Source organism: Bubalus bubalis, chromosome 8 (assembly GCF_019923935.1).
Source record: "Bubalus bubalis isolate 160015118507 breed Murrah chromosome 8, NDDB_SH_1, whole genome shotgun sequence".
Taxonomy (NCBI): Eukaryota; Metazoa; Chordata; class Mammalia; order Artiodactyla; family Bovidae; genus Bubalus; species Bubalus bubalis.
Window position 1 is genome coordinate 59,793,109 of NC_059164.1, and position 26,851 is coordinate 59,819,959.

Sequence of the window (26,851 nt, forward strand, 5' to 3'; positions counted from 1 at the left end):
GTTTCAGGAGCTGGAGTTGGGCTTGTGTAGGGAATTGTTCTAGCCAGAGCTGGAACTGTCTACAGAATCCTGAGAGCCTTTTCAGAACAGCCCTGGGGGTTCAGGGGTGCCCTACAGAGGTAGGTTTTGTATTTACTCCTTTGGCAGCAGGAGTGGGGTTTTCTAAGCCCTCAACCATGTATGCACTTGTTCCCTGGAGTTATCACCTTCGTCCTTTAGGGATCATCAGACCTGAAATATATTTAGTTCGGTTTACCCTCCTACACCCTGATTATTCTCACATTATCCTTCTCCTGCCATCAGTCCTATTTTCTCCCTCTTCTTCTTTCTTCTCTCTGCCTCTCTATCCATTAAGGAATGCTCCCTGACTTGGAATGGTATGGCAGATGACATCATGTTTAACTGAGATATATATTTATTTGATTACTTCAGGGCTTTTTATAATGTCTTAGAAGCACAGTAAATGCCAAGCAATGAGACACACACAAATCAGTGGAGGGAAATTTCGTATGTATTAGAACTTTGCATTGATCACCTTAACTGTGTACCTAAGTCATTTTCCTAAGAAGAGAATTAATGTATCTCAGATTTATGGTGGCTTAGGGACACTTATTTTGAAGTGACAGAGTACTCAACATACAATGCTGCATTATCTTATGTAACTCGGCACCTGGAAGTCAGGTAAAATGTTGATGAATGTACAAATGAGTGGAAAATGAAAAATGCTATTGAATCTTTTCTGCTAGAAGTCTCTATAAATATAACAAATTACTATGCAGGTGGGAGACTGAAATTTTCCACACTTGAATGCAAGGAGATGGGGAAGGTACAATATCCCCCCAGGATCTTTGGGGAACTTTTGATTCTTTAATTCTTTTCTGATTCTCTTGGCAGAATCCTGGGGTGGGGAGATGATTCAACAGTGTTGGGAAGGAGGCCCCTTTAGCACAGTATTGGTGAGATCTTTGAGTAAGTGTGGGCTGAGCATAGTCTGGGAATCAGTTCTGCGGGGCCAGTGAGAAGGCTGAATTAATGGAAGCTGAAGCTTAAGAATGCAAGGACCGTTGATGTCTTGAAGGGAACCAGAACTAGAAAAAGGACCAGAATTTCCGAGTGAGGGATCTTTTGGCAGAAGGTGAGGGAGGACACTGATGCAATTCTAGATGGAAAGTGAATAATCCACAGCTACCATTTCCCTGGGGATTACCTGTTGCTCTGTTCAGAATGTTTTCTATATGTCATCTCATTTGATTTTCACCAAGCAGATGAGAGAGAATACTACATAGAGTTATAGGTGAAGAAGTAGGGGTTTTTGTTATTGTTGTTCAGTCACTAAGTTGTGTCCAACTCTGCAACCCCATGGACTGTAGCATGCCAGGTTTCCCTCAGTTCAGTTCAGTTCAGTTGCTCAGTCGTGTCCGACTCTTTGCAACCCCATGAACCACAGCACGCCAGGCCTCCCTGTCCATCACCAACTCCTGGAGTTTTCCCAAACCCATGTCCATCAGGTCAGTGATGCCATCCAACCATCTCATCCTCTGTCATCCCCTTCTCCTCCCGCCTTCAATCTTTCCCAGCATCAGGGTCTTTTCAAATGAATCAGCTCTTTGCATCAGGTGGCCAAAGTATTAGAGTTTCAGCTTCAACATCAGTCCTTCCAGTGAACATCCAGGACTGATCTTCTTTAGGATGGACTGATTGGATCTCCTTGCAGTCCAAGGGACTCAAGAGTCTTCTTCAACACCACAGTTCAAAAGCATCAATTCTTCAGTGCTCAGCTTTCTCTATAGTCCAACTCTCACATCCATACATGACTACTGGAAAAACCATAGCCTTGACTAGAGGGACCTTTGTTGGCAAAGTAATGTCTCTGCTTTTAAATATGCTGTCCAGGTTAGTCATAACTTTCCTTCCAAGGAGCAAGCATCTTTTAATTTCATGGCTTCAGTCACCATCTGCAGTGATTTTGGAGCCCAGAAAAATAAAGTCAGCCACTGTTTCCACTGTTTCCCCATCTATTTCCCATGAAGTGGTGGGACCAGATGCCATGATCTTCATTTTCTGAATGTTGAGCTTTAAGCCAACTTTTTCACTCTTCACTTTCACTTTCATCAAGAGGCTCTTTAGTTCTTCTTCACTTTCTGGCATAAGGGTGGTGTCATCTGCATATCTGCAGTTATTGATATTTCTCCTGGCAATCTTGATTCCAGCTTGTGCTTCCTTCAGCCCAGTGTTTCTCATGATGTACTCTGCATATAAGTTAAATAAGCATGGTGACAATATACAGCCTTGATGTACTCCTTTTCCTATTTGGAACCAGTCTGTTGTTCCATGTCCAGTTCTAACTGTTGCTTCCTAATCCTTCAGTATATCCCAGAGCTTGCTCAGATTCATGTCCCTTGAGTCGGTGATGCTATTTCTTTTCTAAGAGCATCAGCTGATTTTGAAGATTGCATTGGAACCCGCATTGGTGTCTCTCCAAGTCTGTGCTGCTTACCATACCCTTTGCTGCCTTTTATGGGTGCTTGTTTTGCCCTTTTTGGTTAGCCAGGCCCTTTACTGAGGAAGTACTTGTCAGAACTGAAGAGACTTTCCTGCTTGTTCAAAGTGATTTAGGGTGAATTATTTGGAGAATAAGCTCCGTGAACATGGTGGGCACAGGACCCAGGTGGATATTCTTCCAGCAGCACTGTAGTCCTAGAGGTAGGCTTTTATGGGGTCTTTTTGGGGGGCCAGCTGTGCTGCCTTTGAACTGTTCCTTGATTTTTCCCATCTCACCCCCTGCATACGGTGCCACTGAGGGAGGTACCACCTACACCAGCTTTACTGATGAAGAGTGAGCACTTTGTGAACAAATAGACTCTTTCTACCTCCTCTGCCTTTTGTCTGATATGTAAGAACTCGGCAAAGCTTCTTCTCTTTGGGGTGCTGAAGAGAAAATTGATCTTTTACTAGAAAAATGGGAGACTAGGAGAGGAAATTATGCTCTTTTGTAGACGAGGGAGGAATTTATATAAATATGTTCAGAATGGTTTTACAGACTGCCCATGTATACACTCACTCTGCTGAAGAAAGATTCATTTGTGGAGGATTGAAATGTTCCTATTAATATTCCTTATCTAAGAGAAACAGAGGTATCAACTGAATTTCACTAAAGGTAATAGGAAAACTGATCTCCAAGGGTCTTCTTTTATATTTGGTTTCCTCTTTTGTTGTTAAAAATACATTTCATTTCTCTTTTACATGCCAGGGTACAGCAGAGGAAAAAGATAGCATAATCAGTATGAAAGTAATAGCCGATGTTAGTGCCCATTTGCAGTTCTGGTCACAACTACCTTTCATCTTACATTTTATTATGCGTTCATATTTAAGGTGCAAAGTCCTAAAATTATTAAACCTACTTCAGTTGCTGTAGTCAAATAACATTAACAAAATGTAGCCTTTCTAAATTTACACTGTAATGATGAACTATTTTACTCAAAGAAAAATAACTGAAGATAAAAGATATTGGGCTTCCCTGGTGGCTCAGTGGTAAATCTTCCTGCAAATGCAGGAGAACTGAATTCGATCCCTGGGTGGGGAAGATCCCTTGCAGGGAAAAATGGTAACCCACTCCAGTATTCTTCCCTGGAAAATCCCATGGACAGAGGAGCCTGATGAGCTACAGTCCATGGGATCACAAGTGTTAGACATGACTGAGTGACAAAGCCACCACCACCACCAAAGATATTCATGTCTGTACTTACAATTCAGATTTAATAGATAGTAACATTTAACTGTATTTTCCTCAAACATCTCTATTTGGGGAGGAGGCATGATTAAGAAAACAGGACATTACAGATTAAGTCCATGTCCCCCTCTCTCCCTACCTGTCCCTATCCTTCTGCCGTCTTATCATGATGCATATCACTTCCCTGCATGTTTTTGTACTTTGAAAAAAATGGTTGTAGAAATTTTGAGTCCAATTTTCTTTACATATATATCTTGTGATAATATTATCAGTTTAAAGTCATAATGTGTATGTTTGAAGTTATTTTTTTCTGAGATCTAATTACAAAAAAGACCCAGTTGTTAGAGGAGGCTGAATTTAGTTAAAATAACCACCAAAAAATAAATCAGACTTTAAGCAGTTAGTTTCAGTTTCTCTTGTCCCTCACCCCTGCCCTCAGCCTCTGAGTAACCTGACAGATCCTTGCATACTGGGGCTCCTTTAGGACCAAGTTCCTAGAGCATGTGATGTTTGCGAGATAACCAGGAGGTGTTTTCTTTTTTAACGTGGTAGTTTGTATTAATAATTCCATTCAATCTGTTTGCTAAGGTTAGGGGCAACTTGGCATTCACATGCTATTTATCTAACATTTTCAATAATTCTTATCCTCTTTCAGGGTTTATTGCTCTCTTGTTGGTAATGGTCTCAAATCCTTGTTTTTCAGATCGTTTTTCTCAGGACTGAGACGGTCACAGTCATTGTATCTGCAGATGGGTAGATTTAGTGTGAGCAAAACCAAATCAAGCAGAGGTCACTTGCTTTTCTATTGGGTCCTGTGAGTGACAGCCAGGAGGGGAGATATTTCTGCTGTGGTTTTGCTGATTTCTTAGAGGCAGAAGGTGTGTCATAAGATGCATTTTTGGAAGTTTGTTTTTAAAAAATCCATTTTATTACTGATTTTCAAACTAAAACTGTGGCACTCTTTCTATCCTCAGCTCCAGCTATTCTCTTTGGAATTGCTTCCATTACATTCTTTAGGAAGCCATCTTCTTTCAGGAATTTTCAAGATAACTGGAGTGGCTGCATCTATTTAGCTTGACTATTTTTAGATTGAACCTTGTGAAATTCCATTACTGCAGGTCACAAATGGTCAGATATTGGCAGTTTCAAAGGTTCAGCCCTACATATTTGGGGAGCCCTGAACATTTACTGCTCTGAAGACTTTAGAGCTGAAGGGTCCCATCAAGATAATATTGTCCAACTGCCAGCATTTACAGGTGACCGCCCCTGGGCTGGCCCAGGATTGCCCAGTCAGTAGTGAAGTGCCTCACTCAGGCTGAAGCTGTGATTCTAGTTTCCTGACAAAGAGAAGTGAGGTGTGAACAGTCAGGCTCCAGGAGATGCTGGCTTAAAAGGATCGGGTTAAAGAAGGGGAGTCCTTTAAGCCCAGAGGGCTGTACCTTTTGTAGGGCTGGCAAATTGAGCAAATGCCATGCAGTGGTCCAAGCTCAGGAAGTGAGATTGCCTCTGACTCAGATAAGGGACCTCTTCCTGGCCTTCTTCTTCTGAGGGAAATGTCTGAATTCTCACACTTTCTGAAATGCCATATTCAGGAGGCCAGCTGTTCTGCACAGGACTTACTTGGGCAGGTGGAGATGAACCTTTCTGCCCAGATGTGTCCCTTGGGCACAGCTGGACATAACCTACAGGGGGCCTTCAGCAAAGGCTTGGGCGGAGTCCAGTGTGAGACTCCAAACCATTTCTCATCTTTTCCTGCAGGATGGTCTCTGTTTCTTTTTAGAAAACAGTGGGCACACTTCTGCTCAGATATAAGTAAGAAGCAATGCATCTTCATTAGAGAAAATCTGAAAAATACAGACAGGTAGGGAAAAAAGTCTTCCATCTCCCTACCACTACAAAAAAAATTACCATTAATACTTTGGTAAGTTTCCTTCCAGTTTTTAAAAACTCACAATTACATGCTAAGTATATATCTTGATATTGCCTGCATGTATATGTCTGTTTTATATATATATATATGTAATAAGAATACATATATATATATATATGTAATAAGAATACATAGAGAGTACTCCATATAAAATATACAATGTCAAGGAATATATACTAGTATTGAAATTCTACACAGAGTACAACATATATTTTATATTCCTAAATACTCTATGAAGATAATTTTTTTGAATATATTTATTTTAATTGAAGGCTAATTGCTTTACAATATTGTAGTGTTTTTTTTTTACCAAACATCAACATGAATCAGCCATGGGAGCATATGTGTTCCCCATCCAGAACCTCCCTCCCACCTCCTTCCCCATCCCATCCCCCAGGGGTCATCCCAGTACACCTGCCCTGAGCACCCTGTCTCATGCATCGAACCTGGACCGGTGATCCACTTCACATATGATAATATACATGTTTCAATGCTACCCTCTCAAATCATCCCACCCTCGCCTTCTCCCAGAGTCTAAAAGACTGTTGTTTACATCTGTGTCTCTTTTGCTGTCTCGCATATAGGGTCATCATTACCATCTTTCTAAATTCCATATATATGTGTTCAGATCAGATCAGATCAGATCAGTCACTCAGTCATGTCCGACTCTTTGCAACCCCATGAATCGCAGCACGCCAGGCCTCCCTGTCCATCACCAACTCCCGCAGTTCACTGAGACTCACGTCCATCGAGTCAGTGATGCCATCCAGCCATCTCATCCTCCGTCGTCCCCTTCTCCTCCTGCCCCCAATCCCTCCCAGCATCAGAGTCTTTTCCAATGAGTCAACTTTTCGCATGAGGTGGCCAAAGGGCTGGAGTTTCAGCTTTAGCATCATTCCTTCCAAAGAAATCTCAGGGCTGATCTCCTTCAGAATGGACTTGTTGGATCTCCTTGCAGTCCAAGGGACTCTCAAGAGTCTTCTCCAACACCACAGTTCAAAAGCATCAGTTCTTCAGCACTCAGCCTTCTTCACAGTCCAACTCTCACATCCATACATGACCACTGGAAAAACCATAGCCTTGACTAGACGAACCTTTGTTGGCAAAGTAATATCTCTGCTTTTGAATATGCTATCTAGGTTGGTCATAACTTTCCTTCCAAGGAGTAAGCATCTTTTAATTTCATATCTTCTTTGGAGAAATGTCTGTTTAGTTCTTTGGCCCATTTTTTGATTGGGTCATTTATTTTTCTGAAATTGAGTTGCAGGAGCTGCTTGTATATTTTTGAGATTAATTCTTTGTCAGTTGCTTCATTTGCTATTATTTTCTCCCATTCTGAAAGCTGTCTTTTCACCTTGCTTATAGTTTCCTTTGTTGTGCAAAAGCTTTTAATTTCAATTAGGTCCCATTTGTTTATTTTTGCTTTTATTTCCATTACTCTGGGAGGTGGGCCATAGAGGATCCTACTGTGATTTTTGTCAGAGAGTGTTTTGCCTATGGTTTCCTCTAGGAGTTTTATAGTTTCTGGTCTTACGTTGAGATCTTTAATCCATTTTGAGTTTATTTTTGTGTATGGTGTTAGAAAGTGTTCTAATTTCTTTCTTTTACAAGTGGTTGACCAGTTTTCCCAGCACCACTTGTTAAAGAGATTGTCTTTTCTCCATTGTATATTCTTGCCTCCTTTGTCAAAGATAAGGTGTCCATAGGTGTGTGGATTTATCTCTGGGCTTTCTATTTTGTTCCCTTGATCAATATTTCTGTCTTTGTGCCAGTACCATACTGTCTTGATGACTGTAGCTTTGTAGTATAGTCTGAAGTTAGGCAGGTTGATTCCTCTAGTTCCATTCTTCTTTCTGAAGATTGCTTTGGCTATTCGAGGTTTTTTGAATTTCCATGCAAATTGTGAAATTATTTGTTCTAGTTTTCTGAAGAATACACTTGGTAGCTTGATAGGGATTGCATTGAATGTATAGATTACTTTGGGTAGTATACTCATTTTTACTATACTGATTCTTCCGATCCATGAACATGGTATAGTTCTCCATCTATTTGTGTCATCTTTGATTTCTTTCATCAGTGTTTTATAGTTTTCTATATATAGGTCTTTTGTTTCTTTAGGTAGATTTATTCCTAAGTATTTTATTCTTTTCGTTGCAATGGTGAATGGAATTGTTTCCTTAATTTCTCTTTCTGTTTTCTCTGTGTTAGTGTATAGGAATGCAAGGGATTTATGTGTGTTAATTTTATATCCTGCAACTTTACTATATTCATTGATTAGCTCTAGTAATTTTCTGGTGGAGTCTTTAGGGTTTTCTATGTAGAGGATCATGTCATCTGCAAACAGTGAGAGTTTTACTTCTTATTTTCCAATCTGGATTCCTTTTGTTTCTTTTTCTGCTCTGATTGCTGTGGCTAAAACTTCCAAAACTATGTTGAATAATAGTGGTGAGAGTGGGCACCCTTGTCTTGTTCCTGACTTTAGAGGAAATGCTTTCAATTTTTCACCATTGAGGATAATGTTTGCTGTGGGTTTATCATATATGGCTTTTATTATGTTGAGGTATGTTCCTTCTATTCCTGCTTTCTGGGTTTTTTTTTTTTTTAATCATAAATGGATGTTGAATTTTGTCAAAGGCTTTCTCTGCATCTATTGAGATAATCATATGGTTTTTATTTTTCAATTTGTTAATGTGGTGTATCACATTTATTGATCTGCAGATATTAAAGAATGCTTGCATCCCTGGGATAAAGCCCACTTGGTCATGATGTATGATCTTTTTAATATGTTGTTGGATTCTGTTTGCTAGAATTTTGTTAAGGATTTTTGCATCTATGTTCATCAGTGTTATTGGCCTGTAGTTTTCTTTTTTGTGTGGCATCTTTGTCTGCTTTTGGTATTAGGGTGATGGTGGCCTCATTGAATGAGTTGGAAGTTTACCTTCCTCTGCAATTTTCTGGAAGAGTTTGAGTAGGATAGGTGTTAGCTCTTCTTTAAATTTTTGGTAGAATTCAGCTGTGAAGCTGTCTGGTCCTGGGTTTTTGTTTACTGAAAGTTCTGGTTACAGTTTCTATTTCCATGCTTGTGATGGGTCTGTTAAGAGTTTCTATTTCTTCCTGGTTCAGTTTTGGAAAAGTTATACTTTTCTAAGAATTTGTCCATTTCTTCCAAGTTGTCCATTTTATTGACATGTAGTTGCTGATAGTAGTGTTTTATGATCTTTTGTTTTTCTGTGTTGTCTGTTGTGATTTCTCCATTTTCATTTCTAATTTTGTTGATTTGATTCTTCTCCCTTTTTTTCTTGATGTCTGGCAAATGGCTTGTCTATTTTATTTATGAAGATAATTTTTCAAGCTGTATAATGTTATATCAGGCTTCCCCAGTGCTCAGAGGTAAAGAATCCTCTGGCAATACAGGAAACCCGGGTTCGATCCCTGGGTGGGGAAGATACCCTGGAGGAGGACATGGCATCCCACTCCAGTATTTTTTCCTGGAGAATCCCATAGACAGAGGAGCCTGGAGGGCTATGGTCCTTTGGGTCACAAAGAGTCGGACATGACTGTAGTGACTGAGCATGCACAAATACAATATTCTATGAAGTGATTCCCACCCCACCCCACCCTCATTGTGTAGTTAGCCAGTTCTCCTTTTAGAATAGCCATTAAAAAATGAGCTCTGGACTTCTGGGTTCAAATCCAAGCATAATGTTTGTGTGAATGTTGGCAAGACACTTAACTTCTCTGCTCCTCAATTTCTTCATCTTTAAAACAACCATAAAAATTCTACTGGTATGGAAAAGAGAACACAGTCTCCAAATTTAAAAGCCAGGACTTTGCCATTTACAAGAGCTGTGCTGAAAGGGGGAAGGAGGAGAATGCTTATGAGACACAGTCCAGATCCCCAACTCATCAAAATTGCAGGCAGTCTTACATAAAGTTATATAAAGTATAAAAGTCTTATATAAAAGTGTGTCAAAGGTCCCTTCCCAGGTTTGCCTTTGGTTGGCAAGGAGAAGGGACCTGAAGACACCAAGGTGGGACTTTGCATCACAAATTAAGGCTACTAAAAACATTCCTTTCAACTTAACATTTTCAAGACGCTGGATTTATCCAGTTAAAATTTAGTAATCTTTGAAATCAGTACAATATTTTCCAGGGGAGCAAAACATTAAACATTCACATAGGGCTTGTGTTATCCAGGTACTAAACATTTACCAAACATTAGCATTTCTTTGATAGTTGAGATGTTTAACTTTGATTAAAGAGTCATTAATTTACTTAACTCACAGCATTGCTGTGAAAACAAAACACTTAGAAAGAGGGTTGGCAAACTTTTCATGTAAAAGAAGGGTCAGTGAGTAAAACTTTTAGGCCTTGCAGGCCAAATGCTCAAGCAGGTACAGATAATATGTAAATAAATGTGCATAGCTGTGTTCTGACAAAGCTTTCTTTATGAACATTGAAATTTTAATTTCATATAATTTTCATGTGTCAGAGGTAATTATCTTCCCTTTGAATAAAAACAAGATTTAAAAATATAAGAAGGGACACAGACTTTTAAACTCACAACTCTACAAAATTGAGTGCTGGACCCAATCTGGCCCCTGGGCAGAAGTAACCCCTGGCTTAGAATAGTCCTCAGCCTTCGTTAAGTGCTGTGTGTGTGTTAGCTGTGACACGTTCCATGATCAGAGCTGTCGTCACCATCATCACTAGCACCGTGCAGTGCTAGGTCCTGGAGGTGGTGGGGATTGTAGTACACAAGCCCCTGCATCCCATCTGTAGCAGCAGCATCTTGACCAGCTCCTGGCTCCATCACAGAAAAGAGGTATTTTCTCCCATGTTGGTGGTGGTGCCCATATCAGAGGCTGCCTGGAGAGCTGTGCTAGGCTCAGAGGGAACGGGTTCCCTGCATGACTAGCAGGGCCAGCCCTGGAGTGAGGGTAGCACACGTTCTGTGTCCTTTGATGGACCTTTTAGCCTGTGCTCTTCCTGGGGATGGGTGAAAGAAGGAGACAGAAAAAACCCCTGTGCATCACTGATGCTAGTTCACCTCCTGTTTTAAAACTACAAAAGTTTGGCAAAAAGGGAGTTCTAAAAGGAGCAGTGAAAAAGCTGCTGGGAGTTCAGCGAAGAAAGAGTAGAGTGTTGCTAGCAAGAGCCACGGTGCTTGGGTCATTGAGAATCCTGTGTGCATTCAGATCAGTAGAAAAATTGCAGATATCGTTATAAACCTTGACAGCATTGTTTCATTATTCATGAAGGCTTTTTTTAAACCGTAACCAGCTTCATTTTAAAGGAGATTTATTCCCAAGGCGTTTTTAATTGAGTTTTCATGGTAATTCTTTGTATTGACTGTTAAATCAACATACCAAATAAACAATATTAGAATTTATTCTTTTATTCAGTAAGTCTCAACTCTGCTTCCTCAAGATAATGAAGGAAGAGTGAGCCCAGTTTTTCATAAATTGTATGCATAGCACTTCATGGCCTTTTCTGACCTTTTAAGAGTAATTTTTAAAAGGACAATTTTTTAAAAAACTTTATTTTATATTGAGGTATAACCAATTAACAATGTTGTGATAGTTTCAGGTGGACAGCAAAGGGACTCACCCATACATATACAGGTGTTTTGACTAAGGAAATTAGCCTTAAATCCAGAATTTTCTGTGTGGGACCTTCCACAGTATGCATGTGTGAAGTTACTGATGCTTGTGGGGGGTGTGTGTGTGCAGAGTGTGTGTGTATGTGCACATGTGCATATTTCAAAGCTGTATTGTTAAGGATTTTAATAATTCACTTCTGAAACAGAAGTTTCTTGAAGCCAAGTACTATTTTGATTAAATCTTTGGATGAAATTTATCATGTTTGTCTCCTGTGGTGCCTTGCACAGTAGTATAAATCCAAAATTATTTGATAAGAAAAGGAATGAACCAGGGCTACTAAGTATCTATTGTCCTTTGCTCCAATTCTCTACCCTTTAGTTCTCTGGAAAACATTCCGGCTGCACATCCAGTCCTTGCTTCAGTATTTCTGAAAAGGCTGTTTTCTGCCAATTCTGCTTCCTGGAGCTGCCCTTACAATGATATCAATCCTTGAGATGCCTGAGGACAATAGTGATCAATTGTGACAATAGTGATCACAGCTCCCATCCCACTACATACCACCACCGTCACACCACATACACTTTCCCCCCGGGCTAAATATCTGACGTTTTTTTTCCCCCAACTTTTCTGACACACCTTTCTGTCCAGATATTTCTGCTTCTTCCTGGCTGCCCCTCTGTATAATTTCCTATGTGTTGGGAGCTGGTTCGCAGTGGGGCCCCCCAGATCTCTCTGTTGTGTACAGGTATGGCCTCAGCTGGGCCTGGATGGTGGAATTCTCCTCTGTTCTTGTGGTTGTGCTCCTGTTAATAAAACCCAGCCTGTCAGAGCCTCCTGCCTGCCACTTGAGATTGATTCATCTTGGACTTATATTGCCAACTCTAACTCATATTTCTTAATATAGAATAGGTCTTGAACTCTCCTAGGTTGCAGAACAGACCCAGGGAGGGGGTTCCTAGTGACACTGGATAGTAGTGGATGGTCTCAGAGCTCAACTGAATTGGAGGTATTCCCCAAAAGGTTAGTTGTGGACCTGTGGAAGGAAGATAAATGGAGCCAAGTTGAAGATCAGGAAAACCAGAGTAACAGGTGGGTGAATGACATTAGAAAGACAAGCAAAGGTGTAGGGGTGTTCCAGAGGCCAGGCAAAGAGAAGAGAATGTATAGCTCAGAGGGAGGTCCAGCATAGAAGCATGGATAGTCTGTTGACCTGAACCCTTAGCATCTTTCCGAGTATTTCTTTCTTGTAGATCCTTTGTGCTTTACCTAAAAGAATCAAATGTTAATGATGTGGAGCTGGAATCTCATGAATTATTTGTGAGCCAGATTTCCTTTTTTCTGTAGTAGATTTGTTCTTGAATTTTTAAAACAGTCTTTTTATGGGATGTTACATTTCTCTGATTAAACTTCTACTTGCTAATGGGACCCATCTTCCTATTCTCCAAAGACCTTTTGAACCTAAATAGGAAAAAAAAAAAAAGCTACAGGGTTGAAGTTGTGACTTTGCCACTTCTAACCAGCATCTTGCACAAATCACTCTCATCTGTAGGCAGAGAAGAATAACATTTACCTCCTTAATAACTTGCCTCATTGGGTAGTTGGGAAGATTAAATTAAATCGCCCCTTTGGAGTACCTGGCACAATGCCCACCTGTACCTAGTCACAGCTATTTTTCTGCTCTTCAATATATTCACCATCTTGCCCACTCTTAGGTCAGATTTAATAAGCTGCCTTCTCTGTATTCATCCAAACTCTTCATTTTTATTGAATTTAATGGAAAGAGACCAAGGACAGAATGCAAAGATTTCTAAGGGCTATGTCTAGGACTTTGGAACAGTGATCTGTGTTGGGGGTCAAATAGTCAGATACTGTTACGAACTTCCTCATTGTACTGTGTGAGGCAGCCAGGTGATAGAGTGCTGAGCCTGTATCAATTTGAAGAGTGCATGTCCTCCCTAAAGCAGACATCACAATAAAAGTCCCTGCCAAACCAAACACTTTGATACAGGGAATCAAGGTTCCAACTCCATCAGTTGGTGCGTATAGGTCCCTAGAACTCTCTTGCACTGGGTTACTGTGGCTTTAGAGCAGAGGTTCTCAAAGTATGGTCCAGAGACCATCAGTAACCCCTGGAAACATGTATGAATGCAGATTCTCAGGCCTCAACCAGAAACTCTGGAGGTGGTGCCCAGCAATCTAACTGAACAGACACTCTGTTAGATTCTGATATGCTCAAATTTGAGACCCAATGATTTGGGAAAGTGTTCTCAATCTTGGCTGGACATTGGAGCTTCAGAAATCCAGTTGCTTGGTTTCCACTTAGCAGATTTTGGGTAGAGCCTGGACATCAGAATTTTTCAAAGCTCCAAAGGGGATTTTCAGGGGCATCCAAGGTGGATGAGTGCTGTTGTAGGAACCTGTTGAAATGCCCACATACCCTTTCTCCTGGGTTGGGAGGCGAGGAGTGGAAGGCATGCACAGTTTGGCATAACTCCCACGTGATCTTTTGCAACCATCAAAACCTGCTTCCCCTTGGAGAACATGACCTTAATTTACCAGCCTCAAGAAATAGGCTTTTCCTAGACTGAATGAATATTCACTCAATGTGATTTGTTTTAAAGGTTGCTTTTAATGCTATATTTGTTCAGCAAATGTAGGCACTTGTATAGCACAAATATTAACTCTTAAATCCTCAAAGGCTTTCTCTGCGATATGCCATCTGGCAGGCATTATTGTAATCATCTCTTTATTATCCACACTAATGAAGGACTAGCATGGCATTGGTAATTGAAAAACACAGATCATCTAAAAATCATTCAGGCTCGTGCCAGCACTGCTTCCCCAACCAGGAAGCATTCAGGAGTAAAAAATATTGACTGATTACAGGCTCCTACCTTCCCCGTGGAGGTACTAATATATATTATTTTAGTCCGAAATTTGAGAAATAGAAGTGAGAGGCTTCTAAATTATAATTCCTTTTTCTGAAAAAGGAAATTTCTGTTTTCTCAACAGGAGGCCAAAGCACAAAGCAGATAAACAACAAGTATATTTATAATGCGTCACACCCTGGAACCAGTCAGTTTAAAGCATGATACTCAGGGGATCATGGGACTCAGGGATACTTAGAGAAGCTGCGTGGGACTCAGGGGATGAGTGGATATGGATTCCAGATCTTACTTTGATATTACTTGTGTTATTTGAGATGAGTCATCGCAGTCATCAGTAGGTCTCAAATTGTGGTCCCCAACCGGCAGCATCTGCATCACTTGGGAACTTGTTAGAGATGCAGACCCTTGGACCTCACTCCAGCCCTCCCAAATCAGAAGGGCCAGCAATTGGTGCTTCAGCAGAGCCTTCAGGAGATTTGGCTTGGATTTCTGCTTAAGTTGGAGCACCACTGTTCACCAGATGCTTAGTTTTCTTAACTACAAAATCAGATGACCAGCCTAGCTTATATTTGAAGTCCACAACTCTCCAGTGACCTCCAGTGATTTGGGCCTGGAACATATTTAAAAGATTCTCTGTCTTAGACCTTGGATGTGTGATTGAAACAATTCAACTTAAAAAACTGGCATGAGGATAATAGAAGAGAAACAGATCTCTAGGAACACTAAACACAAACTGTATGTAGGGTGCTCGCTGTAAAATAAATCATGCTATCTTCAGTTGGTTGGTATCATTTTCCCAAAGTGAAAATTCTTGGTGCCTTGGAAACGCAAGTGGCTGCTCCCCCTTTCTCCAGGGGCTTAGAGCTGTCTGATGTGATTCAGGGAGCAGCACTTCTACAGGCTCTAACAAATGGCATTTCAGGAGGATGTACAGAGGTACACAGGCTTTGCAGTAAAACAAGGGAAATTTTCAAGTCATTTATCAAAGCACTTGCAGCTTCCATTTCAAGACAGGTGGAAAAAAAATAACATGGAACAAGAAAAGAAAATAAATCTGTATCCAGAGCATCTCATAAATAAGGAAGGAATAGGGGAACTGTTGGCCTTGCTGGGTTCTCAGATTATTTTCGTCACAGTATAGAGAGCTCTCAAATGTCTTGGCAAGTAATTCTTATACTTTTTCCATTATCAGAATCTATGCTTGTAAAATAATTTCACTGGCTGTTAAAACCAAAAGAGAAAGAGGAAACAATCATTTCAAGGAGAGAGAGGCTGGAAAAATGAGTTAAAAATACAGAGACAGAAAAAAACTAGAGTATAGTTCACTCACAAGGCAAGTTATTTTTTAATCTAAAATGCAGTGACACTTCATAATTTAGAGCAAGTCATAGAAAGTCAAAGGCAATTTTCTAATTGACTTTGGTTTAATAAGAGCCTATTTTTGAAGACAATAAGACCTGGTTTATTGAACATGAGAGAGACTCTGGTCTGTTATGTCTGGAAGGGATGGAGAAATTAGAGCTTTTATTGAAAAGGATGGATCACAGGCCCACTTTGCCTGAACAAAGCGTTGACTGGGGAAAACTACAACGACTGAGAACCTGCATTGGACATCTTTGTAAAATTTCCAAAGGTGTCTGGTTGAACAGCAACGTGACACTAAAATCCTGGTTTAAAGCCTGTGACCTTAGTTCAGATTCTGGTTCTGCCACCTTCCGGCTCTAAAACTCTGCAAGCTATCCAGATGCTCAGTGCTTCAGTTTTCTACCGTCAATGGAGGAAAATAATAAGACCCGCTCTGTGGGAATTTTATGAGGATTAAGAGTTAACATCTTCAAGGTGCTTTATATAACACCTAACAGATAGCAGGCATTATTTTATTGGGACTGTTTGCTAAATAGCCACATGAATCTTTAAAAGAGCTATAAAAATATACTTTTTCTTTACTGTAAGACCTTTGAAAGCAGCAGTGCCCTATTTGATACCCCCATTGTGTGCCTAAGGAAGTGTGTAATTGACTGAAATAGGTTTCTAGAGGGTCCTGGGAGCACTGTTCAAACAAGACTGATGACCCTTGACCCACAGGGCCTTCTTTTTGGTCAGCTTCACTAACACATACCTTTGGAGGGTTGTTCAAACTAGATTCAGAGAAACTAATTTCTTTTTCAGATGATTGTCTTTCCATATACTTATTTTTGGAATAGATTCATAGACCAACACTAGAAATAAGTCTGAAGTAAATGTCATGTTTTTCTCTTTTATTTGGCACACTCTCCTTTGTTGGCTCGACCATGCTGTGTAGCAGCTAATATTGATTAGCCTACTTTTTTCTCAAGCTTTTCTCAGGCTATATAAAGTATAAATGGCTAGCAGTACCAAAATAAATGCATTCAACATATAAAGGAAAAAAGTAGGAGCAAAAGCATGTGGAAACTTGTTGTCCAAGCAAGACCTTGCCTGCACTTCCAAGTTCAAGTTGCAGCAAGTTCCTGGGCAAGATTCTTATCTCATCTGAGCTGTAGTTTCCTCATCAATAAAATTCGTACAGCCACTACGGAAAAACAGTATGGTGCTTCCTCAAAAAACTAAAACTAGAACTACCATATAACCCAGCAATTCCATTCCTGGGTATATATTCAAAGAAAACTGAAACGCTAATTCAAAAAAATACATGTATCCCAGTGTTCATAGCAGCATGGCCAAGATATGAAAACAACCAAAGTGTCCAGCCACAAACAAATGGGTAAAGAAGGTGTGATATAGATGTAGATATATGTGTGTATACACACACACACACATACATACATATAATGCATTTCTACTCAGCTATAAAAAAAAATAAAATTTCACCATTTTTAACAACACGGATGGACCTGGAGGATATGACATTAGTCAGATGGAGAAAGACAAATACTGTATGCTATCACTTATGTGTGTAATCTGAAAAATAAGACAAATGAATGACTAGAACAAGATAGAAAAAGACTCACAGATATAGAGAACAAACTGGTGGTTACTAGTGGGGAGAGTGAAGCAGCGAGGGGCAGAATTGGAGTATGGGATTAAAAGATACAAACTACTATGGATAAAATAAAATATGCAAGGACATATTGTATAGCACAGGGAATATAGCCAATATTTTCTAATAACTTTAAATGTTGAAATTAATATAATGGTGTAAATCAACTGTACTTCAATAAAATGTACACCTAAGAAAAAATATGAGATGAATTTTGGAGTATTCTACTCCAGAATTAAACAAAAATAAAACAGCATTGTATTATTAAAAATTAATAAAATGATAGTGCCCACCGCCTATTTATTAGATGAGAGAACCCTAGTGAAACCCAAACTAGTGCTAGCCCTGAAGAGCACTCAACAGATAGTAACATTTTTATGTTACTTGTGTCCATGAAAATCGAACACATTCAAGTCAAAATAAAAATGTACACATAATGAGGGCACTTCTACTATTCTCTTCTAAAGAACTGAAAATATTACAAGATTTTCACTTCAAGTTACTTTTTAGACTACATCTTTGATCATTTATTTTCAGCATTTTGCTTCACCCACCCCCTCACTTTTGAATACAGGTCTGACTCTCGTACACCAGTGAGTATCAGATTAAGGCTGAATCTCACTGCACTTAATGTGCTCAATGATTTTCATTTTGTTACAATTTTATTTATTTTATGAAATATATCTTTCTTATCCTAACTAGTAGTACTTTGGTATTTAAAAAATTTTTCAACATCTTAACAAACAAATCAGGTTAAAGTGCTAAAATAAAATATTAAAGTCAGTACATTGGCCCAAATTGCTTTACAGATATGGACAGAGGTTTCTGGAAATTGCGGAACTGTGGCCAGTAGGCAGCCACTGTCCTATAATTTTACATGTTATTATCTCATAAAACAATGTCAAATCAACATGCAAAAGATAACTTCTGTGTATTCTTGAAGGAGGTAAAAAAGTATGGGTTGTTTGAGCAAGTGAACAAAAAATTCTTCCTGTACGTAAAGTAAAAAAAATTACCGTTGACCAAAATTTCTCTGGCATATCAGAGGGTCAGACTGTTTATTAAGAAGTATTCAGGAACAAAATAAAATATATTCTTTCATACCAATTACCTAGATTATAAGGAAAGAGTAGTTTCTTGAATATCTCTTCAGCATTTCTTTTCAATCTCTTTAGCAGAAAAATGACTTCCCTCAAATCATTTGCATGTGGGCTAAGTTGCTTTAGTCGTATCTGACTTTGTGGGACCCTATGGACCATAGCCTCCTAGGCTCCTCTCTCCATGGAATTCTCCAGGCAAGAATATTGGAGTGGGTTGCCATGCCCTCCTCCAGGGTATCTTTCCAGCCCAGGGCTGGAACCCTCAACACTGACATCGCCTGCATTGGTGGGCAGGTCCTCTACCTCTGGTGCCACCTGGGAAGCCCCCCAAATCATTAGCCATTTAGATCTGAATTTTCAAGACAGATGTTGGTAATTGTTTTTGACAGTTGGCTGTGGAAAGTGGTTTACTGCCCTGACTAGGAGTCTCTGGTGGTGTTTACTGAGTAATCTTGAGCATATGGACAATTTGTTGGGCATATTTATAACTATTGTGTGTGTTTTTTTTTTGTGGTTCTTGACACTGTGTGGGTGACAAGGCCAGAGCACTCCCTGGAAGTAGGGAGATGTTAGGATCCTGTGAACATCTGAATTTTATAGTCATGTGTCTGCAGAGACCTGTAAGTCTGGACAGTTCACAAACACCATGGACTGGTGTGACCATACTTTACCCTCACTCATGAGGATGAGGAAGTTAAGGTGCAGAAAGGTAAATGGCAGACATAGAGCTTTATCCCAGGTCTTTCTTCCCAAATACTACTGGTTCCAGTAGAGCACAACCACCAGAAATAACTGTTTTTGCATTATTTTCTTTTCTTGCAGTGTCACATGTCTAAGAATAATCCCATATTTCGATTTTCAGCTAAGTCTCCCAACCCTGTGTCTAGAAGCCGATTTTGACGCACTTGTAGAAAGAAGCCCCCATCGCCACCCCAACAGGCTCACTTGGAGACAGCAAATGTCCTATTTGATTATTTGGAGCTTGCCCTGTGGTACTTTGTGGTCTTGTGGAGGGAAACCAGACCTCTAGTGGTTGATGAAATCTACTGAAGAACTAACCTGATCAAACCTTTTGTTTTAACCACAGAATCATGTCAACCCCGCCATGGACTTTACCCAGACCCCTCCTGGGATGTTAGCTCTGGACAACATGCTGTACTTCGCCAAGCACCATCAGGATGCCTACATCCGGGTAAGCATGTGGCCTCCTTCAGCTGTTGTAGGTTTTCTGCTGAATTTGAATTTCCAACTTGTATATATGGAGGGATTACCCTTTAGATGAGTGGCCCCAGAGTTTTGCTTCTGTTATTTAGTAAAGTAAAAAATGAAAATTAAATGACATGAACACCAAAGTAGGGATTTTTAACTTTTAGTTTTTTTTCACATGATGACATTTTAAACATATACTAGATACTGGAAAAATATTTTATATAATTCAGTTATTTGATTATGGCAAAATCTCTTATCCTTAAATAACAAAGAGAAATGGAAATCTCTTAAGACTTTTCTGACTTCTTGAGAAGAGTCTCAGGATTCTGTCTAGTACTGCTCTGTTCAATCTTATGCTGTAGATACAATAAGATAAACAGAGAAGTGTGGGAGAGATGGGGAGGGAGATGAAATGCCTTCTTGCATTTCATAACAGATTAGTGAAACACCAGCTACCAGGGCAGATTCCTTTGTGGGTGGGGTGAAGGAAAGTAGAAGGTGCCCAGCTCTGCATCAGCAGGAAAGACAGAATGTGAATGAACTGGAGCATGGAGACAGTGATAGAGAAGGTCTGCCCATCAAGGCTGCTCCACTGGAGACCCTGGATTTGTGTTGACCTCTGTCCCCAGTCTCTAGAAAGAGGACAACAGTTGGGGCAGGAATATAGATCTATGATTGAGATGGAGGAGGATATGAATAAATGGGCAAGGGCATTGGTGAGTGGTTAAAGTGATGACTGGATATAAACTTAGAAAATAGTCAGTGAATGAAAATCCTAATGCATGAAGGCTAAAGCTGAAATCGGAGTAGGATATGAGCCTGTATGGGGCTTCCCAGGTGGCGCTAGTGGTAAAAGAACCTGCCTGCCAATGCAGGAGACGTTAAGAGATGTAGGTTCGATCCCTGGGTTGGGAAGATACCCTGGAGAAGGGCATGGCAACCATTCCAGTATTCTTGCCTGGAAAATCCCATGAACAGAGAAGCCCGGCAGACTATAGTCCATAGGGTGGCAGAGAGTCGGACACAACTGAAGTGACTTAGCACATGAGCATTTACTCCAGACATTCTCTGTTGGATCCCTCTTAGCACTGGCTTTCTGGAGACCAGGGCTCAAGACCTTTCACTATTGTTACCTGGTGATGTAAATGTGGGCCATTCCTTTTGAATGGGCTACAGTTTCTTCTCCAAACTAGGGAGCTTTATTCCCCCAGGGAGCATTTGAAAATGTGTGGGCTTTTTTTTCTTTTTTTGGTAGTCACCATGCCCATTGGGGTTCTGCTGGCCACAACCCTCTAAAACATGGGACAGTCTGCACCATGAAAAATTATCCTAACTAGTAGTGACTCCTTTGAAAAAAAGCCATGCCAGATCTGAGTTCCCTGTAAGCACTATCAGTTCAGTTCAGTTCAGTTGCTCAGTTGTGTCTGACTCTTTGCAACCCCATGGACTGCAGCATGCCAGATCTCCCTGTCCATCACCAACTCCCAGAGTTTACTCAAACTCATGTCCATTGAGTTGGTGATGCCATCCAACCATCTCATCCTCTGTTGTCCCCTTCTCCTCCTGCCTCCAATCTTTCCCAGCATCAGGGTCTTTTCAAATATTTTAACTTTATGTTTTTCTATATATGCAATTTGACAAACTTTGACTTATATTGAAGCATTATTTATAATTTAATTATATGAAGGATTTTATGCATTTCTCTGAAAGTTTTATGCACTTCTCAGGTACTCGGTCAGAAATATAATTTTCCATAAGAAAATAGTTTTTTCAAAAAAGTTTAATTTGTTTTATATGTGCATACATTTATTGCACAGATTTTTTTCTAGGAATGTAATTGCTCCCACAGTAAGTAAATTAATATTTTTGAGATACCATGTAGAATAGCCTTAGAGAGTTGCATGTGAAAAGAAGAAGCCTATTAGAAATTGAATTTAGCATTAACTGATTCATGTTTGTGGATGAATGTTTCTAAAATTAGAATATTGATGCTCAATGTATTGTTAATTACGTAAGGCGCATATGTCTCAAGAAGAGTAATATAATATTTTAAGCCCATTTTCTTCAATGTGTTCTCTAAACCATCATAAGTTAAACTAATACCATAGCAACCTGATAGAACTTTATATCTGATAGGAACTTAAAAGAAAATCCTGTTTGAAAGAAAAGTGTGGCCCTTTTCATCCACATGCACTTTACTTTCTGGGTAGACATTCCGATAACTGAGATATCTGTTGTTTTCTAAAAAGTGTGCCTTCCTTTATGTTTTTTTCTGTGTCCTGTCTGACTTCGGGGTCATTAACTGCTACTTGGAAAGCTAAAGCTATTTATCTGAATGAAAGGGATTACAGGATCGTATATAAAATCTGAGGCATTTCAAAGGAAGCTTTTGGATTTTTTTTTTAATTTTTATTTATTAATTTACTTATTTTTGGCTGCAGCGAGTCTTTGTTGCTTTGCTCGGGCTCTCTCTAGTTGTGGAGACTGGGCCGACTCCGTAGTTGCAGTGTGCGGGCTTCTCACTGTGGTGGCTTCTCTTGTGGAGCATCAGCTCTGGCTGCACCTGGCTTCAGTAGTTGCTGCTTGTGGGTTCCAGAACACAGGCTCAATAGCTGTGGCGCACGAGGTTAGTTGCTCTGTGGCATGTGGAATCTTCCAGACTAGGGATCGAGTCTACGTTCTGTGCATTGGCAGGCCGATTCTTACCCACCGAGCCACTAGGCAAGTCCCTGCAAAGAAGTTTTATGGCGACTATGATAGCAGGCTTCCCAGGTAGCACAGTTGTAAAAAATCCTCCTGCCAATGTAGGAGATGCAGGAGGAGAAGGTTTTATCCCTGGATCAGGAAGATTCTGGAGTAGGAGATGGCAACCCACCCCAGTATTCTTGCCTGGAAAATTCCATGGACAGAAGAGCCTGGTGGGCTTCAGTCTGTGGGGTTGCAAAGAGTCAGACACAACTCAGCACACACGCACACACACATGAAAACAGATGTCCCACTGGCAGTAAAACAGAGACAATGAAAATTGTCATTTCAGTAGCTAATTATAGATTTTGGTCTATGAGCTGCGTGGTCTCTTCTGAAATATAAAGGTGGGCTCTTGGGTTTTTAATAAGTTTACATTCTGATAAAATTTGTTTTTTTTTATGGTAAATTTCCTATCTAAATGCAGTTATTCACTTATAATTTATATCTTTCATTCAGTAAGCATGTATTCTCTCCCTGAATATATAGTCTCACTTTTCACTTTGCCAGTCAGATTTATGGCTGAGGCTTTTGAAAAGAATTCTAATGTACACACACACACACACATTGCTTCTTTGCCCTTGATACACTCCACCACCCTCCAGCTACTGTTTTCCCTCAAGCACTGTGTGTTTTTCCCTGTTGTCTTCTTGTGCCATGTTCTAACTCACCTGCCCTTGACTTTTCAACACTTGGCACCCATCACTTTCCAGAAACTGTTCTCCTGCTACATGAAGAGCCCTCACCTCCTCCTTTGTCTCATTTGCCCTCCCATTGACACTGGACACTGTTTCCATTGGCTGGTTCTCCCTTTTTTGCCTGCAGCCTATGGTGTCTGTCTTGGTTCTCTCCTTGACTGTTTTAGTCTCTCTGATGGGTTTCTCTCCTTCTGCCTGCTTATCAAATGCGCATGATCCTCATGGCTCAGTCTGTGGACCACTTTCCTTTCAGGCACTCAGGCTGCATGTATAGACGGAAGCCCACCAGGGCCCGCCGTCCCTGGGATTCTCCAGGCAAGAACACTGGAGTGGGTTGCCATTTCCTTCTCCATGCATTTACTGAGTAACTATCAAATAGCCTGCAGTGAGTGAGGAGACAGCAAGTCCCCAAGCAACAAGTCACTCATGAGTCCTGTCCTTGAGGATTTTACTGTCTACAGATGGCAAGTAGGGGGAGCTGGGGGAAGAGATAAATACCAGCACTTTTCAAGCCACTCAGTGGATTTTGATTGGGTAAGAGTGACACTGGGGACACAGAGGAGCATCACAAACACAGATATCAGGTAAGGAGGACTTCCTAGAAGAAGTGGCATTAACACTCCTGTTGGGTAGTATAGTTATAAGGTGAGGGGAAAAGGGTGTGAGAAAGTCCTCTAAATAGAGGGAAACATACAAACAGAGGCATAAAGATGTGTGCTTTGTTTAAGGAACCGCAAATAGCACAGCATGGTTAAGGCAGGGAGTGGCAGATATGATCATGGCTTGGGAGATAATTGTGGGCTGGTTCGTTAGGCACCCTTCATGTAGTATTAAGTTGTTTGGGCCTTAACCCAAAGGCAGTGAAGAATTACTGCACTATTTTAAGGAAAGAGAATGAGAGTCAATTTTAGAAAAATCATTCTCCTGCCAGAAAAGAAACGTGAGAAATCAATACTAGCGGTGAAAATGAAATTGGGGAAATTATAGAGAAATGATGGTCACTTGATTGAGGGTAGTAGCCGTGGCATTGGGGAGAAGCAGTTTGAATGAATTATTTTGGAGCTGAGATAAATTTGATTCTCTCCAAGGAAGAGAGAAATACTGGCTTGAGTGGATGGACAATGGTGTCATAGATGAAATAGATCTGCACTCTGTGAGGGAATAGTCCTTTGGAGACATCCAGACCCTATATGTACATGGGACATCTGTCCAGGTCTTCGTTTCTAATAGGCAGTGAGCCCAAACCTATATAGATACCACATTCTATGTGTTCTCCATTCTAAACTTTCTCTTTTCCTCTCATCTATGCTCCCTTTTTTCTATTCATGTAGATTGTTACAATATTATCTTAATAACCTCCCTGCTAAAGCCTGCACTCTTTGAACCCACCTTCCAGGCTAGCTGCTAGAAAGATTTTTCTAACCACAGTTCAGAACACTTTGGGAACCACCCCTGGCCCACACAGCTCTACCTCTGGCACCTGGCACATAGTGGATTTTAATGATTGCTTGCTAGTTGAGTAGTTTCTTTAGTTTTATTTCGATCGTCTCTTGCCAGTGATCAGTTCATTTTTATCATCTGGGAATCATGGTCTTTGGTTCTCTTAACAATCATATAAAAGTATATTTTTGCAACATGAATTTATTGATGGGCAGTCTGGTTTTTCATGTATTGTTTGAATAAACTTGGTAACCATGTATTAATGAAAGCAGCAGACGTAATTGAATTAACCCACACTTGGACGGGCACAGAACACAAGGAGAAATTGCAAATCTGAGCATCCCACTGTGCCCAGAGTAAAATCTGAAGACATAGCATGATTTCAGACTTTGAGTCTTATTTACTTTGGGCATAATTGCTTTTTTTTCCTGGAAATGCTTCATTCCCAGAGCCCCCCACCCCCACCCCCACCCAAGGCTCACTCTGTGAGAGGTGGAAGGTGGTGCTTGGCTCACTCCTGCGATTCTGCTGTCGCTCAGAGACAGATAATTGAGCATGTAGTGTGTGGTTTCATCTTGCTTTTGTTTTTACTCCCTGGAATGGCAATTCTTAGTACCTTGGAAGGAAGAAGCTTAGTGACTCCATTGGAAATAAAACCTTTGGTCTTAGAGCATATATTCTTGCTGTATTTAATTATTCACTGGAAACCACTGAGACCAAATGACTTGTTTTCTTTTGGTTCAAGACTCAGACTGGCTATTGTGGGAGCCAAGATTTAGCCACAAAGCAGGAGGAAGAAACTAAGGATTCCCGACACACAATGGTCAGGTCTGGGGAGGAACTGGGACTGGAAAAAAATACCTGAGAAAAATGCTAAACTAAAGACATCATTTCAGGATGGAAGTAATTCTTTATGGTGATACTTGTCTTCCGCTGATTGTTCAGAGAAAATAAGTACCTAGTACAGGTTGGGTGACATAAGATGCGCTCCATATATTTAGCTCAGTCTTCAAGAAAAGCTTGTGAGACAGATGTGTTATCACATAGATTCAGGAACTGGGACTTAGAGAAGTACTAAGAGCTCCACTAGGTCAAACAGCCAGGAGACCAGCTGACTTTGAACTTAGGCTTTGGCTTCCAAATCTTAGGCTCTTTGCATTCTGCAGCCTCCTTTCTCAGGGCTTAGATTGTGATGAATACAACAGGTCTGTTCTTCTGGACATGATGGGTAAAGGGACAGAATCAGAGGAATGCTTAAAAGACATGGGAAGTTGATGGGACCATCAAACAAGTGTTTATATTCAGTTCTGATTTTCCTAAATCTAGCATGATCAGAAGGTTGTTCCTAAAAGGAAGAGAGGTGTCAACTTCTTCCATTTTATTACAGACTTTATATAAATATCACAGTGTCTTTATTAGACTGTAAATCCTTTGAAAACCGAGGTTGTCTTTTTCTTATATATTGTCATATTACCACATATTTGATTGCTACTCACATCATGCTATTTAAAGGGGTAATCGAGCCTGGTGAAGAGATCACTACAAAGCTTTCCAGATTGCAGATGTGGTCATTAGTTTCAGACTAGTGACAGGACAAGTGACAAGCAGAAGAATTTCAGAAGGTTCAAAACCTCTTGGCATTACAGCCAGATAGAAGCATGTTGTTCATTAATCCTAGAGCCTAAAAAAGTCAGATAAGCTATTTAAATATGTTGCAATAACAGCCACAAGTATGCAAATGAGATGTTTCTGTTATTGCTTATATTTTTCTCAGAGGGAGACATATTCACACTGAAAATAAAAAACGGTTCATTTTTTCAGATGCTGCTGCTGCTGCTAAGTTGCTTCAGTCGTGTCTGATTCTGTGTGACCCCATAGATGGCAGCCTACCAGGCTCCGCCGTCCCTGGGATTCTCCAGGCAAGAACACTGGAGTGGGTTGCCATTTCCTTCTTCAATGCATGAAAGTGAAAAGTGAAAGTGAAGTCACTCAGTCGTGTTCGACTCTTAGCTACCCCATGGACGTAGCCCACCAGGCTCCTCCATCCATGGGATTTTCCAGGCAAGAGTACTGGAGTGGGGTGCCATTGTCTTCTCCTTTCTCAGATACTAAAAAGCATCAAACCAAAGAGAGGGGCTTCCCAGGTGGTGCTAGTGGTAAAGAACCGGCCTGTCAATGCAGCAGACATAAGAGACACCGGTTCAATTCCAAGTTCGAGAAGACTCCCTGGGGGAGAGGATGGCAACTCACTCCAGTATTCTTGCCTGGAGAATCCCATGGACAGAGGAGCTGGCAGGCTCCTCTGTAGGGTCGCAAAGAGTCAGACACAACTGAAGCAATTGTACACAGGCAAAGGAAGAGAAATCTCTTTCAATATTCACATTCAACATTAACTCACTCAGGTTGACGCTGTCATTATTTCCATTTTGTGGATGGGGAAACTGATACACAGGCGGGATTACACACAGCTAAGGAAGTGCTTGTGCTAG

The 26,851-nt window shown here is 40.5% G+C and overlaps 1 protein-coding gene across 3 annotated transcripts in view; it reads left to right on the top strand.

Annotated features, from left to right (window-relative positions):
* ELMO1 (engulfment and cell motility 1) overlaps positions 1-26,851 on the top strand; it is a 584,995-nt gene that overhangs the window by 275,780 nt on the left and 282,364 nt on the right. For all 3 annotated transcript variants that reach the window (XM_025292040.3, XM_025292041.3, XM_006053724.4), the window contains exon 14: positions 19,358-19,462. In XM_025292040.3, coding sequence (XP_025147825.1) covers positions 19,358-19,462 — 105 coding nt within the window. The remainder of the gene's footprint in view (positions 1-19,357; positions 19,463-26,851) is intronic.